Genomic DNA, 19,945 nt, shown 5'->3' with positions numbered 1-19,945 from the left:
CGAGGCTCGCACCCCCCCCGCGAGGCTCGCCCCCCCGATCTCCCGAGGCTCGCCCCCCCCGATCTCCCGAGGCTCACCCCCCACCCCCCGATCTCCCGAGGCTCGCCCCCCCGATCTCCTGAGGCTCGCCCCCCCGATCTCCCGAGACTCGCCCCCCCCGATCTCCCGAGGCTCGCTCCCCCCCCCCCCCGATCTCCCAAGGCTCGCTCCCCACCTCCCTCGATCTCCGGAGGCCCGGTCTCTGGAGCCCCGCCCCCCGCCCCCCGCCCGAGCCGGCTTCAAGAGCGGAGAGACCCCGCCCCCCGCCCGAGCCGGCTTCAAGAGCAGAGAGACCCCGCCCCCCGCCCGAGCCGGCTTCAAGAGCAGAGAGACACCGCCCCCCGCCCGAGCTGGCTTCAAGAACAGAGAGAGAGACCCCGCCCCCCGCCCGAGCCGGCTTCAAGAGCAGAGAGAGAGAGAGACGCCGCCGCGCAACCTACCGCGTGAGGCCGGGCCGGACTCAAGTCGCGCGCACTGACTCCTGCCCCACCCGCCTTTACTAAGATGGCGGCGGTAGCGGCGCTCGGCTGAGGCCCGCCCCTCCAGCCTTCACAAAGATGGCAGCGATCGGGGGCCGCTTCTTGACTGGGGCCGGGAGGTGCCTAGCTCGGGCGTGGGTGCAGAGGAGAGGCCGAGGCTTCGAGGCCTACCTGGAAAAACGGGGAAAGGTAGGAAAATTAATGAGATTAGATAAAAGATTTAGAAAGTAATTAACTTTTTAAAAAAACAATATGTGTTTTAAAAGCAACGTTTTTTTTAAAGACGCAGAAAGCGGGAAAAGGAAAGGAAAAGTTTGGAATCAAGATGGCAGCGACTCACCTCGGTTCAGAACGATAAGGCCCGCCCACACACGCACCGATTGGTCGACCGTCAGGTCACCAAAGCGTAGGATTGGTCAATCGTCCCGTCACTCGACCGTAGGAGGGCCCGGCCGTACGCGCCAGGAACCCGGCGTACGATTGGTCGACCTCGAGGTCACGCTATCGCTAATGAGCGGATAATGAGATGCTAATGAGCGGAATGTTGAACGTTTTTTGGATACCGCGGGCGCGACTTTTGTCCGGCCGAAACGTCAATATGCTTACGACCGCTTCGGAACGGTAAGCTTTCTCTCGACATAACGCACGCGTAGGTACGCTCTATAACATTCGAGCGCATAGCCGGACAGATGCACACGTGAGGACAGACAGACAGACAGACAGACAGACAGACAGATGTATCCGTTTATATATATAGATAGATGCAGTGTAAATGAAACTTATTGTTGTTCTTATATGCCCCGATGATGCTATTCACATTTGCTGTTTAAACATTTTTATAAATCAACACAAATGGGTAGAAAAACTAAAAGATATTAAAAGTCAATCGCTTTTTAATCTGTATTTTCAAATGACTGCTGATGGTAAAAGTGATTTTATGTTGAGACTCTCGGGCTCATAATGATGAGACTCCCTCTTCAGACGTGTAGGCTACAAATCTATTCCCATTTTTCTTTCCAACAATTGTTTCAAATGACTTGTTCATTCTTAAATCTAACCATGCCACTGGTTGGGAATTGAACAAGGCCAGTCAGTGTTTGGCCCCTTGGACCAGTCTTCCTCAGATTACAGAAATTGGCAATGTGATTTTCCTCAATACCTGACCACACTCTTTTATAAAACAGAACTAACAAAACAGCAAGAATCCAATTGCTCTTGGGAGACAGGTGCTGCCTATTTTGGAGAAGTTTTGCATTGCGCTGTATCATCAAAACTCTGGGAGCCAGTAGAAGTAAAGGTGATGTCACTGGTTATTATGGGGGAAAAACTGTGTCGTGCCCCCCTTGGGGCGCTAACTTCGCTGGGGCACTACCCCGAAAAAATTAGCACCCCCCACGGCCGAAATTAATCGGTAGTGCCCCAAGAGGGAAGTGGGGCGCTACTGGAAGCGCCCCGCCTCCCTCTTGGGACGCTGTGAGGTAATATCGCGGCGCTACGTGCCGCATGGGAGGGGCCTTGCGCAGCGTGACCTTGGGGCCCAGCTGGGCCACCAGGGATCGGAGTGACGACAAAAGAGCTCGGCACTCAAGAGAAGTGCCGGGCTCACGGAACAGTGGAGGGGGGGGAGCAGAAGAGGAGGCCGGGGACGGCAACGGGGGCAAGTGCTGGCAGGCGGCCAGCAACAAAAATGGCCGCCTGGCATCTCGCCTTTAATTAGTGCCGCCCCGGCCGCAGGAAGGCCCCCTCTGACCCCGTCGGACATAGCGTCCAGCGGTAAGCCAGGAGGCGCTACCGAAGATCGTGGCCGGGGCGCGAGTGGGGTGCTGCGCATGGCGATGATGTCATCGCCAGAGACACAGCGCCGCGGGGCGCTAACGGTTACCGCCGCCGCTAACCTCCCGCTGAATTTCGCGGGAGGCGTTGGCAGCACCGCGCCCGGGCGCTAGGGGATTTGAACCTCATGAGGCGCAAAGCAACCAAATTTTCCCCCCTATGGATCTGAATTTTATTTAACACTATTTTGACAAGGTTGGGGCAAAGTTCTCTTGTGTTATCTCAGGCACAAAATCAATGATCCAGCATGTTATCATCTGCCACCTCTTCTGTGGAAGAAAAGGAAGACTCCCTTAAGAATTCCTTCCAAGGAAATTAAAAAGCAGCTGGTGAAAATTGTCTGGTGGCAGGTGTAGCTTCATCTCACCATGGGTTTTTCAGAATACGTGTCTCTCAAGTGAGCTCTGAAGTTTGCAAGAATGGCCAGTCTTATAATCTGGTCTCAAACACATACCTACAGACACAAATCACACAGTCTCCTGCACCCAGTGTCAACATGCCCCCATACTGTACCTACCACAACCGTCTTCGTCAGCTCCATTTTCACACTCTATGATCCCATTGCAGTGCAGAGGCTGCGGCAGACACACACTGAGATTGCCACAAGGAAAGTATCCAAGGGGACAGGATATCGTTTGATGGCTTGTATGACTTGTACTGGAAGCTGCAACAAGAAAATGCAAAGATAAAATACATCAGTCGAAAAGTAAACTCACCAATTTGCAAATCCTATGTGATTGCACTGCGTGATGGGAGTTACATTTTAATCCAGAGTTAATTTGGAACTGGACAAAAACAAAGATTGCTAATCCTACTCAGACCATGAGGAATTGCTCAGACATACCAGTTAATATTGAAAGTTGTTCTGCACCCCACACTGAGGGCAACCACAATGCGCCCCAGCTTCATCAAGCACCAGTAAGCACGAGTCAATAATTATACCATTCTGATACTGCATCAAAGTTTTCAAATGGACTCCATATCTGATTTAAGCAGTAAGTGCGCCACATGGAGTGGTATTGATCGCATGTTCAATCCCTGGACTGTGCTGAGTCAGTTGATCTCAATAAAGGCAATGATTGGTGTGCTACAATTGGACTTGGGAAGAGCGCGCCTGTTAAAAAGGAATACCGCATGAGGTCAGCGAGGATCGGGTGAGTAGGTCGCTGTAAGCATTTTGAATCCTGCATGCTCAGTTCTCGAGGGGCGCAGGGGTTTAAGCTCAGCCTATAATTCCTCCTTTCTCTAAATTGTTAACTGTTCTCACCTGGTCTTGTACCAAATGGCACTGCACTGTGTACTGGTAGAGAACAAACCAAACCACACTGTACAGGAAAAGCAAACAGTCCTTGCCAGTTGATGTGCCAAATAACTGCCTGAATCCATGAGGTTAAAGCTTAAAACTAAAGGCTTTTATTAAGTAAGAACATGGCATCAAGTTAACACAGGGCAACCATCATTCATCACCGACCCAGCCCTTGGTAGAACATTCCAGAAGAGGAGTGGGGCTAGGGAGGAGCATTAGTGGTTACACCGGTAGACCATTCCAGACATTAACAAGTACAACAACAATACAAATGCCAGAACACAGAGTTATTTCATCACACCAGTGAAGCAGAATCCCCAAACTATGTCAATTACCATTTCTCTTTGCGGAACAAATACCTTCTGCAACTTCTAAAAAAACAGCAGCATTTTTGAGATTGGTGTTCAAGCACATTTGTGCTGCAGTATAGAGGGAGCATTCCCCTATACTGAACGACTGCTATATCTGACCAAGGAGTGCTTGATGGGATATTATAGGGGGTGCTATACAATGGATCTAATCCATGTGGTACCCCACCTTAGAGTTCTTGATGCTGACAATGGGTGGCAAAAATGGAAAAGTGTTACATTCTCCAGTACCAATATCCTATTCAAAGTATCTACAGCACAGAAATAGGCCATTTGGCCCAACAGGTCCACGCCAGTGATTATGCTCCACAAGAGCCTCCTCCCACCACTCTTCATCTAAGCCCATCAATATATCCTTCTATTTATTTCTCCCTCATGTACTTATCTAACTTCCCCTTAAATACATCTATGGCATTTGCCTCAACTACTCCCTGTGGTAGCAGGTTCCACATTCTAACCATTCTTTGGATAAAGAAGTTTCTCCTGAATTCCCTATTGGATTTAATAGTGACCATCTTACATTTATGCCCCTAGTTCTGGTCTCACCCACAAGCAGAAACATCGGGGGCAATTTTGCCAGCCCTGGGGAGGCGGGTTTGGAGGCGGGACTGCCGGGAAAATGGCAGAATTTGGGGGCGGGTGCTCAACCCGCCCCCAACCTGCCTCCATGCCATCTTCCTAGGAGGCGGGTAGGCGTCCCGCGCCGGGTCCCGTCTCCTTGGAGGCGGTAAGTATTAAAGCCTATTAACTGCCTGTTAACAGGTAGTTAACAGGCAGAAAATAGGATTATCCCCTTTTTGCCCTCACAAGTGCGGGCTTCCCGAAGGCTCCAAAACACACCAGCTCAGCAAGGTGAGTACGGGGTCAGCGGGGGTCGGGGAGGGGGGGCAGGGGGGTGTAAAAGTGTGGTGTGAAGATAAATGATGGGTGCAAGAGTGTATAGATGAGTACAGGAAACTTTCTGGTATCCGGCACTGACAGGACCGAGCTGGTGCCGTTAGATCAAAACTGCCGTATAAACCAGCGCTAATGTTAAAACATACAGAGCTTTTCAGCTCCGTGTGAATCAACAAACACTGTTGCTTAGCAACAGCTTCAAAACAGTCGGCTGTAGCTGCAAGCGTCTCTAGCTGAAGCTGTTGCTTAGCTACAGACCTTGCAGAGCCTGACCGAGAAAAAAAAAGCAACGAGAAGTAAAAAAACTTATAGAAAACGGCTCCTGAATTTTGCCGGTAGATAGAGCTTTCCGGACTTTTAACCTCTGGTTGAACGAAAGTTCCCTGTATCTGAGGTAAATGCAAAGTGTTTTTAAAAGTGTACTTATCTTTGTTTCTTCCTGCAGGCTTCAGTCGGTGGGTATGCAGAGAGCCTCGGACTTCCGTGTTGGAGATGACAGATGGCCGCTGCATTCTCAGATGCAACAACCATCTAATTTCTGTTAAAGAAAGAAGGTTGATGAGGTCTTGTATGCAAGACCTCATCAAACTGCAGAGAATGTCACTGTTTGGCAGCTTCACAGAGCTGTCAAACGATGACAATTCATCTGTCAAAATATATATTTTGGTTCTGTCTTCACAAAGGAGGACACAAATAACCTCCCAGAGATGTCGGGGAACATAGGGTCCGATGAAAGATAGGAACTGAAAGAAATCAGTATTTGTAGGGAAATGGTGTTAAGGAAATTGATGGGATTGAAGGCCGATAAATCCCCAGGGCCTGATAGCCTACATCCTAGGGTACTTAAGGAAGTGGCCCTAGAAATAGTAGATGCATTGCTGATCATCTTCCAACATTCGATGGAATCTGGAACAGTACCCATGGATTGGAGGGTAGCTAATGTTACCCCACTATTCAAAAAAGGTGGTAGAGAGAAAACAGGGAATTACAGACCGGTAAGCCTGACATCGGTAGTGGGGGAAATGCTAGAGTCCATTATAAAAGATGTAATAGCAGAGCACTTGGAAAACAGTGACAGGATCGGACAAAGTCAACATGGATTTACAAAGGGTAAATCATGCTTGACTAATCTACTGGAATTTTTTGAGGATGTAACTGGTAAAATAGTAAAGGGAGAACCAGTGGAAGTGGTGTATTTGGACTTTCAGAAGGCTTTCGATAAGGTCCCGCATAAGAGATTAGCGTGTAAAGTTAAGGCACATGGGATTGGGGGCAAGGTACTGACTTTGATAGAGAACTGGCTGGCAGACAGAAAGCAGAGAGTTGGAATAAACGGGTCTTTTTCCGAGTGGCAGGCAGTGACTAGTGGGGTACCGCAGGGATCAGTCCTTGGACCCCAGCTATTCACAATATATATTAATGATCTAGGCAAGGGAACTAGATGTAATATCTCCAAATTTGCAGATGACACAAAGCTGGGTGGGCGTGTGTGCTGTGAGGAGGATGCCGAGAAACTCCAGGATGATTTGGACAGGTTGGGTGATTGGGCAGAAGCATGGCAGATGCAATATAATGTGGATAAATGTGAGGTTATCCACTTTGGTAGCAAAAACAGGAAGGCAATAGATTGGGAGAAGGGGAAGTGCAACAAGACCTGGGTGTCCTTGTGTACCAGTTGCTGAAGGTAAGCATGTAGCTGCAGCAGGCGGTTAAGAAGGCAAATGGTATGTTGGCCTTCGTAGCGAGAGGGTTTGAGTACAGGAACAAGGATGACTTGCTGCAGTTGTACAGGGCCTTGGTGAGACCACATCTTGAGTATTGTGTGCAGTTTTGGTCACCTTATCTGAGGAAGGATGTTCTTGCCATGGAAGGAGTTCAGCGAAGATTCACCAGGCTGCTACCTGGGATGGCAGGAATGACGTATGAGGAGAGATTGGCTCGATTGGGCTTGTACTCGCTGGAGTTTAGAAGAATGAGAGGGGATCTCATCGAAACTTATAAAATTCTAACAGGACTAGACAGACTAGATGCTGGAAGGATGTTCCCGATGGTTGGGGAGTCCAGAACCAGGGGTCACAGTCTAAGGATAAGGGGTAGCCCATTTAGGACAGAAATGAGGAGGAATTTCTTCACCCAGAGAGTGGTGAACCTGTGGAATTCTCTACCACAGAAGGCAGTCGAGGCCAATTCATTAAATATATTCAAGAAGGAGTTGGATATATTTCTCAAGGTTAAAGGGGTCAAGGGGTATGGGGAGAAAGCAGGGACCGGGTACTGAATTTGGATGATCAGCCATGATCGCATTGAATGGCGGAGTAGCCTCGAGGGGCTGAATGGCCTACTCCTGCTCCTATCTTCTATGTTTCTATGAAAGTCCTCATCCCCACTATCCAGAAGGAACAGCCTGAGCCTCCAGACTCCTCAGAGGAAGCTGCAACCTCTGAGGGCGCAGCGTCAACAGAATATAGCGCACCCAGCACCAGCGCAGACACTCACACCTCAGTCGTACCTTCGCGAGATAGTGCAGTGTTGTCACCTGGTGTATCACAGCTCACAAGTGAGTATCAGCAGATGGTGGAGACAGGGACAGTAGTGGAGAGTCCTAGTTGGAGGGCGCAGGACTCTGCCAGCTCGGCTCAGCTGCATGTCGACCCTCTGCCTCTGGGTTCATCTAGAAGAAGAGCGGTGCTGGAACTCCAGGAAGAGGTGCAGCAGTCTCCGGGAGGTTTTGTCTCCAGGGTCGCTGCAAGTGTGGAGCGAATGGAGGACTCCATCGCTAACATGAGCAGAGCCTTTGTGGAGGCGTTGGCGCATGAACACATCACCACAGAAAGGATGGCACCCTCCGTGGAAATGGATGGCTACCTCCATGGTAAGGCTGGCTACCGTAGAGGAGAGGATGGCTACGGTAGAGGAGAGGATGGCTACGTCCATGGAGGAGCTTAGTCGCCAGGGTATGGAAAACATGGTATTTGTTCAGAATAGATTGACATCTCCTGAGAGGCGATGGTCAGCTCTTGAGCAAACAAACGAGACCTTCAGGCAAGTCCTCGGGAGTAGGACATTCCAGTACAGAAACGGGTCCTCATGGCCCCCCTGAATTGCAGCAAGGTGCTGTCAAGCCACTAAGCCACTTGCTAGCTCTGAAGTGGGGCTGACCCATGAGAGGGATGTTGGTGGCATGCAACAAGGAAGTTGGGGCTCCTCTCCAAGGGCTCACACGACCATGCCACTGCAGAGCCCTCCTTCAGAGCCCCACCCAACTGAGATCGGCGTCTCAACCCTGCACAGCCGCAGGAGCAGCAGACTGTTGCCGAGCCCTCACAGGTTCGCAACCCCAGAGGACGCCCGCCAAAGGTGTTGAGACAGGAGCAGCAAGAAAGTGATCAAGGGGCCTCCACATCTGCTGAAGCCACAGGGGAAGCAACACGTAGGAGCACGCGTAAGAGGAAGATAATGCACAAGTAGTCACAAGGGTAGTCACTTGGGTGAAATGTTATGTTTAATGTTGAAAAGCCATCAGTTGGTTTTTGTCATTAAAAATTCTGATGTCAATTGTTGCAGTTGTGGCATGTGTCATATCGCTAATGGGACTTCCATATTGAGGGCTTAGGATGACTTGCAATTGTCAGTGTGGTGGTCAGAGTGGTCGGAACCGCAGGTTCTTGGCCATTGTCGATGCTCTGGTAAGAAGCTGCAAGGCAAAAGTGCTTGATTGGCTAGGCTAAGCAAATCTGGCCAAGATGAGTGGCAAGACGGGCCTTGCATCCCGGCCAGCAATGTGCTCACATGTTGCTGGTGCTGGTTGATGTGCCTCTGCAAGCTGGTCGTTGTCGCTCTCCTCCTCCACCTCGTCCTCCTCCTCATCTGAGGAGGCTATGTGATGAGCCACTTGTTCCTCAGGCATCTGCAAGCCACGATGCTGTGCCATGTTGTGAAGTGCACAGCAAACCACGACGATTCTGGAGACCCTGGCTGCTGAGTACTGCAGGGCTCCACCTGATCTATCAAGGCATCTGAATTGCATCTTCAGCAAGCCGATGGTTTGCTCGATTATGGATCTGGTGGAAATGTAGCGCTCCTCAGCTTCGTTGGATGGCATCCTCAACGGTGTCATTAGCCATGTCTTCAGGGGATAGCCCTTGTCTCCAAGTAGCCAGCCGTTAAGTTGGTCTAGCGGACTGAAGAGCGGAGGCACACTAGACTGGTGCAGGATGAAGGAGTCATGGCAACTGCCAGGGTACTTGGCACCAACATGCAAAATTTCCTTCTTGTGGTCACACACCAGCTGTACGTTGAGGGAGTGGAAGCTCTTGCGGTTGACAAAAATACCTGGATTGTGATGGGGTGCCTTAAGGGCTACATGTGTGCAGTCAACGATGCCCTGCACCCTTGGAAAGCCTGCCAGATTCTCAAACCCAACCGCACACGCAGTTACACTGGCTTGATCCTTGGAGAAATGGATGTGATTGTGCGCGATGGCAAAGAGGGCATCGGTTACCTGCGTGATGCAAGTGTGTGCAGCCACCTGGGAGACGCCGCTAATGTCTGCTTCTCATCCCTGGAATGAGCCTGAAGCAAAATAGTTGAGTGCGGTGGTGACTTTGACGGCCACTGATAAGGGGTGTCCACCTGCTCCTCTGGGTTCCAGGTGTTGCTGCAGCATTGCGCAGATGTCACCCACTACCTCTCGTGAAAGTCTGAGCCTCCTTTGGCACTGCTGCTCAGTCATGTTGAGGTAGCTGATCCTCTGTCTGTAGGCCCTGTTTGGGGGGTATCTCCTGCGCCGACGGGCTTCCATGCGCTGGCGCCTTCTGGCCTGTGCAGCTTCAGGTGGGTGAGCAGCAGCTTGGAGCTCCTGCTGTTGCTCCTGCAGTCGGTGCTGCTGTTGGTCAGGGTTCTGCTGCTGCCGCGGCTGGTCTTCGTCCGAATCTGATGTCCAGGAGGAAAGGAAATAAATGGTTCCCATTCTTCTGGTATATACCTCAGTTGAGGAAGTGCTCATTCAAGGTGGGAAGAGGTCACACTGGGGATGGCTATCAGGCTCCAAACTTCCACAACAATGAGTAGGCCTGGTTAAAGCTCCCCCAGACCTGAGACAACAAAGTTCTGCCACCTGCAAATGAAGATTGCTGAAAACTCCTTTTTAATGGTGGAGCTGCAGCTGTTAGTAAGCAATCCACTTGTGCTGCCACCAGGCTTCACTGGCGTGTTTCAGAGGAGGCGTGCAGCACGTGGGAAAACTGTTAAAATCAGAAAGGCCTCTCAAAATGGGATTATAGAGGCACTTAACTGGTTGTTAAGGGCCTTAAGGGCCTATCCCGCCTCTGGGAGGTGGGATGGAGATGGGGTCAGAAAACTCGCATGTGGGAAAATTGCTCGGAGGTGGGATGGAGGCGGGATCGGGCCCGCTCACCAGTTTTTGCGATTGTAACACCTCACACACCTCCAATCCCGCCTCCCCGGGCCTGGCAAAATCGAGCCCAACTTCTCTGCTTTTCAATTCTATCCCTCTAGAAATGAACCCCAGTGCAGTGTTTGCTTTTTTATGGCCTTATTAACCTGTCACTACTTTTAATGATTTGTGTATCTGTACTCCTACATCCCTCTCTTCCTCTACCCCATTTAGACACTTAGTCCGGAATTTTGCCAGCGCTCAGAGGGCGGGTTTCGAGACCGGTCCACTGTCAAAATAGCAAAGATTGACAGTGGGTAGGAAACCCGCTCTCAACCCACCTCCACACGAGTATCCCAGGTGTCGGGTCTGTCAGCGGAGAACTGACCCGATACCAAGTGGCGGTGGATACAATTCAGCGAGTTAAATGGCTTGTTAAGAGCCAATTTAATGCCATTTTGAGGCTTCCTTCCAATTTTACGCACTCCCCCATGGGTTACCCACTGCTCAGGGAACACGCCAGCTTGTGAAGGAATAGGCCATATAACCTATTCAAAAAAATACACCATTCTATGAAAGAATTCTGGGCTTATTAAAACATGACAAACTGGGTCTGGAAATCTAGAAACCTAACGATGAAAAAGCTGTGAAAGCATTCTGGCTATAGAGATAAGATAGTTGTTGACACTGAATCAATAACCTTATTGAAACAGAAGGTTAAAGGCTCCGGCAGGCTGAACTTTTTGGAATGAAACAATGGTTCACCCTGGACAAGGTGTTCTAATTTACACTTCGTAAAGAAGCTCATAAAAGTAAGAAACATCTGCCTTCGTAAAAATGACATTAAGTAAAAAACACACATACCGTCACACCATTTTTTATGGTAAACTTAGAACACCTAGAGAGGAGACATGATTCTGTAATGCTACCGGCTGAGGTGACTGTAAGAATTGCAGGGATCAGCAGAAAAATGACTAGAGTTAATTAGCTTAGATCAGCAGAAAATCTTAAAGGAAATGCCACTGGAAAAGGGTATAAATATTGAACTCTCAAATGGGATAGTAGACTCGCTTTAAAGGGGCAAAGCGATTCTCGGCTTCAGAGGCGGCTCTGTAAGTCTCCAACTCTTTGTATCTCAGGGATCAAAGGTATTTGATTTTGGTGGATATCCTGAATAGAACTTTAAGAACTGTAAAACTGTAGTGAAGTTAAGATTTGAAAGTAAGGTTCTCTGATAATAAGATTGTAAGCTTTCTCTTTTTGGAACTGTTAATGTTGCGATTGACTCACCAACTGTAAATTACATGTCGGTTCTTTAATAAATCTATATATTTTTAGAATTGTCTCACATAAGACTTCTGTATCAAAAACTAGTGAACTCAATCTCTGTACACTCTTTGATGAGGAGTTGCAGAATCCTGGGGGAGTTTTCTGGACCCTCATAAAATCTGGAACGTTACAGACTAACTAAACTTATTAAAAGTGCTATCTGGAGGATGGTAACATTTTCAGGTTGTTCCTTTCCTTTAGGGAGAGATAGTCCAGACCTTTAGACCCGATTAAGCATCTTTAGGATTCGGCTACCTCAAATTTTAGTTGAAAGTGAACATCTGAGAAATACGCCTGATCCAGGGTAGCCCTAAAGGGGCTAGGACTAGTAATTATCCCTTCAAGCTCAACTTGGTGTGATTTGAATCTGCTCTGATGTTTCTAATAAGCTGATAGCTGCAGAAGTGGTGCAAAGGATGCCATGTTGCAAATGGTCAATTTCAGAGCGCAGAAACTTTTGGTTACTTCATTTGTAATACATATAGAGATTTCTTTAGCTTGCAACTGTTTAGAGGCAACTGTATGTCCAGTGCCACCTCATTGGAACAACCTCTCTCACCATTGACAGATCGCTTCTGTCATCTCACCTGCAGCTGCCATCTATTCCAGCAACATCGGTGCCCTTGAAAAAATCAGACCTTAGTCCTTTGAATCCTTCCACGATCAGCCTCAACACCAACATCACCAGGCACATCAACATCACCAACAATATCACCAACCTTCTCCGCCATCACCTGATGCTACACTGGACACAGGGCATCAGCCCCTCACAACATTGCTGCCCGGGAGGCCAGCGATGGCATCACCAAGTTATGTCTCAACATTCACTGGAACTCAGTAAGACACTTCTCAAGGTGCGCTCAGATCTGTCCAATAAGAGGCTGTGTTGAAAAAAGAGATTTCACTGTATGACAACACATTACCAGAAACATCACATGGACATTGGCTAAACCTCTCAAGTGCCTACCCTTGTATGTTGTTAGGTGGTATGCTTGTAGTAGGAGGGGTGGCTAGTGAGATGGGAATGTGATAATGTAGATAGAGAGGGATGGGTGGAGGTGCAAGGTGTAGTGTCCGTGTGTAGATAAAGACACTGAAGACAGGAGTTGGTTCATAGGTATTTACTAAGCAAGTCTGGGGGGGGGGGTTTCTAAAGGATATACACAATACACAGGCTTATATAGCCCAAGTGGCAATTACCGGCATTACGCACACCTGGGGCTCTTAAAGGCACATACACCATAATTGCTCTTAAAGGCACATACACCACAATTCCTCCCCTTCTAGCTAACTAGTACATCATATTTTAAGTAATTATTAATTACATGTTATATGCAAAATAATATACATTGCTGTACTAATTAATTATAAGTTAGTCTCTTAGGAGGCTTCCTGACTCGGTCCGGATAACGCCTCGGGGGTGTAGTAGTTTCTGGTGGTGTAGTAGGTTCTTCTGGCAAGGCTGATTCGGCTTGAAGGCCAGTGTCGGGTTCATCGGGCTCCAGTATCACCGGATCGGAGGTAGATATGGGTATCTCTACTTCATCGTTAGATGTATAGAGTGGTGGTGTAGGTTGTCCCTTTTCGGATGACTTGATGATTTGGTCAGCATGGCGCCTTATTATGCTGTCTCCGATGTCCACGGTATACATCAGTGGTCCTAATCGTGTGCAGATAATTCCAGGCTGCCATTTCTCGGTACGGTAGTCCCGGGCCAAAACCGGTTGGCCTATCTGGAAGGCCCTAGTTGGCCTTTCATTCATGCCCTGAAACTGCCGGTTCTCCACGTCCCTTCAGATGTTGGGCTTGACCAAATCCAGCCGGCATCTTAGGTTTCTATTGTAGAACATCATGGCGGGAGTTTGGCTAGTAACCATATGCGTTGCATTCCTATATGCAAATAAGAAGTTATCCACCTTGTGCTGAAGTTTTATGTCTTCATTACCCATGGCCTTGATGGCCTTCTTGAAGGTCTGGACAAACCTTTCAGCCAATCCATTGGTGGCGGGATGGTATGGGGCGGACGTGTAGTGCTTTACCCCATTGTTCTTTAAGAACTTTCTGAATTCTTCGGACACATATTGCGGTCCATTATCAGAACATATCTGCTCCGGCAGCCCATTCCTGGCAAATATGGTCCTTAATACTGTGATGGTTTTTTCCGTGGTGGTGGAGGACATCTTTATTACCTCCGGCCACTTGGAGTGTGCATCAACTGCGATTAAGAACATTGAGTCCATAAATGGACCAGCAAAGTCGATGTGCACCCTTTGCCAGGGAGATGAGGGCCACTCCCATGGATGTAGAGGGGCCTGTGGCGGAGCATTTTGGACCTTCTGGCATCCTAGGCAGCTCTTGGTCATGTCTTCGATGTCTCCATCGATACCTGGCCACCATACAAACGCCCTAGCTAGGTTCTTCATTTTCACTCCACCCAGATGCCCCTCGTGAAGCTCCTTTAGCACTTTATCCTGGAGTTTGGGTGGAATCACCACTCTGGATCCACACATCAAGGTTCCTCGGCACACTGACAGCTGTTCTCTTCTTTGCGAGAATGCTGGCAACAGTGGTTCGCCATGTGCTGGCCATCCCTTCACTGTTAAATCGTAGACCCGTGAGAGAGTAGGGTCATTTCTTGTCTCCCTTTCAATGGCAGAATTTGTCACCGGTAGACGTTCCACTATGGTAGAGTGGAATATCTCTACTGGGTCTACTGTAGGTGCCTCTTCTATCGTTGGCAACGGTAGGCGTGATAAACCGTCAGCATTCCCATGCTGTTTTGACCCTTTGTATTCAATGTTGTATTGGTGTGCCCCTAGAAAAAGGGACCACCTCTGTAGTCTTTGTGCCGTCATAATGGGGACACCTTTTTTAGGGTTGAATATGGAGATGAGGGGTTGATGGTCAGTCAGCAAGGTAAATTTTTGTCCGTGTAGGTAATGGTTGAATTTCTTCACTCCCCATACCAGGCTGAGTGCTTCCCTGTCTATCTGGGCATAGTTACGCTCAGCTGAGTTCAATGAGCATGACGCAAAAGCTATCGGCCGTTCCGAGCCATCAGGGAATCTATGGGACAATACCGCTCCTATGCCGTAAGGGGATGCATCGCACGCCAGTCTGATTGGTAGTGATGGGTTGTAATGAGCCAAAATTTTCTCGGATGTGATTAAGTCTTTACATTTATGGAAGGCACGTTTACAGTCTTCGTTCCATTTCCAAATCACTCCTGTCTGTAGAAGATCATTAAGAGGGTGTAGAATAGTTGATAAGTTCGGTAAAAATTTATGATAGTAATTTATTAATCCCAGGAATGACCTTAATTGTGAAACATTTTCAGGTGCTGGGGCTTTTATAACTGCTTCAATTTTTTTTCAGTTGACTTATGCAACCCTTCCTTATTAATTATGTGGCCACAATATGATATCTGATTTTGGAAAAATTCGCACTTGGGGCGATTTGCTCGTAGGCCTCGTTCTTTCAGCCTAGTGAGCACCTGCTCCAAATTGGCAAGGTGCTCGTTGTCGTTTTCTCCTGTTATAAGGATGTCGTCTAGGTAGCATTGAGTCCCCGGAATCCCTTGCAGGACTTGCTCCACAGCTCTTTGCCAGATAGCTGGAGCTGATGCTATTCCAAAAACCAGTCGATTGTACTGGTACAGGCCTTTGTGTGTGTTTATTGTGAGATTCTTTTTAGAGGTCTCCTCAACCTCCATCTGTAGATATGCCTGTGCCAAGTCAATTTTTGTGAAACGTTTCCCTCCGGATAGTGAGGCGAAAATATCTTCTATCCTCGGAAGAGGATACTGTACCGTGTGAAGGACTGGGTTTACAGTCACCTTAAAGTCCCCACAGATGCGAATTTTTTTCTGTTCCTCAGAGTTATTTTTCAATGTTTTTTTCATGACTGGAATGATGGGTGTTGCCCATTCGCTCCAATCTATTTTGGATAATACGCCTGCCTTTTCCAAATTCTTCGGCTCTGCCTCGACTGCCGGACGTATTGCGTATGGCGCCGGTCTTGCCTTAAAAAAATTTGGAATTGCTGTATCTTCCACTTTTATTGAGGCGGTGATGCCTTTCAAGGTTCCTAGTTTCTCTTGAAACACTTCTTTGGCGTTGGCCAAGATGTCTTTTAATCGTTCAGGTATGATGTCATCATTGTTTTTTTCCTTACTGGTTACCGTCAGTGCCTGAATGGAGTGCCAGTCTAAACGTATCTTCCTTATCCATTCACGTCCCAACAACGGTGGACCACCATCTTGTAGAATGTATAAATACAACTTTTGTATTTCTTTGCCGTTGTATACCACAGGCACCCTTATTTTTCCTTTGGGGTAGACTTTCTGCCCCGTATATGTTTTTAAGATAATGGATGTGTCTTTTAGAGGTATATGCGAAAATAGCCTCTCGTAATCTCGTCGATTTATTACGGTTAGAGCTGATCCTGTATCTAGCTCCATTTTAACTGGGGACCCTGCTATTGTGAGGGTAACCCAAATGGTTTGGTAATCCTCTTTGGCAAGTACATTATGTAATTTGAGACAGCTTAGTCTCTTTTTTCCGGAGTCGCTATCGCTATTCTGGTCTTCGGAGCTATTGTCCGTCATCATTTGTACCTTCCTGTACTTTTCTTTATTGATTTTTTGTTTTCTGTCAGTGGATTTATTTTGTCCAGATTGGCATACCCGTGCAATGTGTCCAATCTTACCACATTGCCTGCATGCTTTGCCCTTGAACCAGCAGTCCCTCTGGTTATGGGTGGATCTGCCGCAGCGATAACATCTTCCAAACTCCTGTGTCATTTTATGGGTGCCGAAGTCCTGTGTCTCTTGTTGTATCTCTGCAGCTCCTTTTGCTGCTGCTTCATATGATACAGCCATACTGAAAGCTTTGTCCAATGTTAAATCTTTTTCAGAAAGCAGTCTGTTTTGCGTTCCTTCACTTAAGAGACCGCAAACAAATTTGTCTTGAAGATAATCCGATAGTCCTGCTCTGAATTGGCAGTACTTTGATAGCTTTCTTAATTCGGTTAGGTAATCAGCGTTACTTTCATTCTTGTGTTGATTTCTCTTGAAGAACTTGAATCGTTCCGCTATCAGCAGCGGTGTTGGGTTTAAATGCTCCTGCAGGGTATCAACAATTTCTTTAAAAGTCTTGTCCTTTGGTTTGGCTGGAGTGATTAAATTTCGTAACAGCCCGTATGTCTTCGCGCCCATTAAGTTCAGAAGTACTGAAGCTTTTTTTTCATCTGTTATTCCATTTGCAGTGCAATAAACCTCTACTCTTTCCACGTATGTGGTCCAATCTTCTATTTCGCCATCAAAAGCCTCAATATTACCAGATTTAGGCATTTCAGAAAAGATATGGCGCTTCCCGCGCTTTTTTTTTTTTTTTTTTTCTCTCTCTGTAGCAACGATATGGCGCTTCCCGCGCTTTCCCGCCGCTGCTACCGATAACAACGCTGTTTTACTGTGGTTTCCGTTTATTCACTGTTGGAGACTCGTTCCCGACGGAGGTCTAAACGCTGACCTGCTTGCCGCACCGGCCGTCTCTCGAGTGCACCCTCCCAGTCCGTTATTGCTTGCCTCCGATTTCGCTGCCTGTCTCAGCTGTAGAGCCCGCCACTGGAGCTCCAGCCTGACGCCCAGGAAGGATTAGCGCAGTACCTGTCACCAGCTTGGCCAGCTGGTGAAACCACAGTTTCTCTTACTTCCTTGAGTCTTCTGGACGCTGGAGGAATCGATGTCCTTGAGGTGCTGCCGAATTGCAGGTAAGTCCGTTTCCACTTCGTCGCCACTGTAGTGTCCGTGTGTAGATAAAGACACTGAAGACAGGAGTTGGCTCATAGGTATTTACTAAGCAAGTCTGGGGGGGGTTTTCTAAAGGATATACACAATACACAGGCTTATATAGCCCAAGTGGCAATTACCGGCATTACGCACACCTGGGGCTCTTAAAGGCACATACACCATAATTGCTCTTAAAGGCACATACACCACACAAGGTAAGTTGGTGTAAGGATATGCAGGAGAAGGGTAGGGAAGGCAGAGTGATGGGGATGGGATGAAAGACACAGCAGGATGAAGGTGAGTGTGGCTTTGTACTCACATTTCCTGATCTAATGAGGTCATTGAAAGGTTTGCGCCACTGCACCCAGGTCCTCCTGATGACATCCCTGCTTGTGACCGCTTCTGCAATGTGCAACCAGGCTATCTTGGTCTCCTGGGGAAGGTCTCTTCAGCCCATCGGAAGGGAAGAGGACCTCCCTGCATGCTCTGACTCCCTCCATAAGCATATGGAAGGAGTCATAGGAGAACCTGGATGCAGCCCTGCACCTCTGTGCAGTGCTTGTCAGTGTTTGCAGCACTTCAATGCTGTAGAACACTGACAGCACAAACATCAAAAGTAAGGTGGCCACAGTCCCTTTAAGAAAACTGGCTCAAGATGCATCATGAATGACGTCACCAGACCGTTCCATCTAATTGGGCCGGGAAACGCGCTGGGCGGGCTTAACAAGCCCCATTGAGGTAAATTCATTTTAGGCAGCGGGATGGAGCCAGCAGCGGGGCCGCGATCCGCCAGCGACACTGGCCGCACTGGACTCGCCAAGGTGAGCAAAATCTCAGCCGAAGTTAGGGATGAGATAGCAGAGACACTATTACATATATATAAAAATTCATTAGAAAAGGGAAAAGCACCAGAGGACTGGCAGACAGCTAACGTGGTTCCTATATATAGAAAGGGAGATAGAACAAGTCCAGGGAACTATAGACCAATTAACTTACCGTCATTGGTAGGAAAGATAATGGAAACCTTAATCAAAGATGTAATAGAGAAACATCTAGAAACTGAAAATATAATAAAGACTAGTCAGCACGGATTCCAAAAGGGAAGGTCATGCTTTGAAGAAGTAACAGAAAGGGTAGATAAGGGTACTGCCCAGTAGACTCATGACTAAGGTCAGAACATGTGGAGTCAGGGGACAAGTAGCAGAATGGAGAGCAAGCTGGCTACAAAACAGAGAGTAGGGGTTAAAGGTAGTTACTCAGATTAGCAAATGGTGGGAGGCGGTGTTCCATAAGGCTCGGTGCTGGGCCCACTGTTGTTCAACATTTACATAAATGATTTGGACTCCGGAATCGGAAGCACAATTTCCAAATTTGAGGATGACACCAAATTGGGGGGTGTAGTTAATACAGAGGGTGAGTGTGACAAAATATAGGAAGATATTAATAAACTTGCAGAATGGGTGTGTAATTGGCAAATGAACCTCAATATAGATTAGTGCGAGGTAATACATTTTGGAGGCCACATACTCCTTGGAAAATAAGGCCGTCATTTTATCGTCGGGATGGTGGCAGGAGAGCTAGTTTCCGGGTTCCAGTCACGATCCTGGCTGCAGCCGCTCTGAAAAAATGGATTTTCCCTTGATTGGTCTTGTTAAGCCCGCCCTGTGGGCTTCCCGGCCAATTAACAGGAAGCAGGTCTGATGATGTCATTTGATGACGCGTCATCAGCCAGTTTCCTTAAAGGGACCACGGCCACATTGAGTTTGACAGTTGTTCTGTCAGTGTTTGACAGCATTGAGGTGCTGCAAACACTGACAAGCGCTGCACAAAGGTGGACACTTGCACCCAGGCTCTCCAATGACTCCCTCCATATGTTTATGGAGGGAGTCACAGCACGCAGGGAGGTTCTCTTCCCTTCCAAGGGCGGAAGAGACCTCCCCAGGACACCAACGCAGCCTGGTTGCACATTGCACAGGAGGGCAAAAGCAGGGATGTCATCAGGGGTCCCTGGCTGCAGTGGCGCCAACCTTTCAATGATCTCAGTGGATCATGAAAGTTACTGCAAAGCCACACTCAAACTCACCCTGCTGTGCCACTCAACACATCCCCATCACTCTGCCTTCCATACCCTTCTGCTGCACATCCTTACTCACACCAACTTACCTTGCACCTCCACCCATCCCTCTCTATCTACATTATCACATCCCCATCTCACTAGCCACCCCTCACACTCACCCTCATCCTAATGCAATCATACCAACTAACAACACACAGGGTAGCCACTTGGGTGTTTTATCCAATGTACATGTAAAGTTTCTGTTAATGTGCTGTCAAACATTGAAATCTTTATTTTCAACACTTTGCATTCTTGGACAGATTTGTGTGCACCTTTGGAAGTGGCCTAGTGAGTTGCAGTGAATGGTGAGACATAACGGTGCCCCCCACAATGGCGATGAGTGTGACAGGAATGGCTTGGGCATTGTAGGAAAGCTTTATGGTGTTGGTGTGGGG

At 48.1% G+C, this 19,945-nt stretch overlaps 1 protein-coding gene across 1 annotated transcript in view; it reads right to left on the bottom strand.

The window, feature by feature from the left end:
• rxfp2l (relaxin family peptide receptor 2, like) overlaps positions 1-19,945 on the bottom strand; it is a 152,371-nt gene that overhangs the window by 83,848 nt on the left and 48,578 nt on the right. Inside the window, exon 2 of the mRNA XM_086000929.1 lies at positions 2,869-3,015. Coding sequence (XP_085857055.1) covers positions 2,869-3,015 — 147 coding nt within the window. The remainder of the gene's footprint in view (positions 1-2,868; positions 3,016-19,945) is intronic.

The sequence above is a fragment of the Somniosus microcephalus genome, chromosome 1, assembly GCF_052327205.1.
Source record: "Somniosus microcephalus isolate GS21.2 chromosome 1, FLI_Smic_1.0, whole genome shotgun sequence".
NCBI classification, from domain to species: domain Eukaryota; kingdom Metazoa; phylum Chordata; class Chondrichthyes; order Squaliformes; family Somniosidae; genus Somniosus; species Somniosus microcephalus.
Note: the sequence above shows the minus strand (reverse complement) of the source record. Positions and strands in the feature narration are given on the sequence as shown.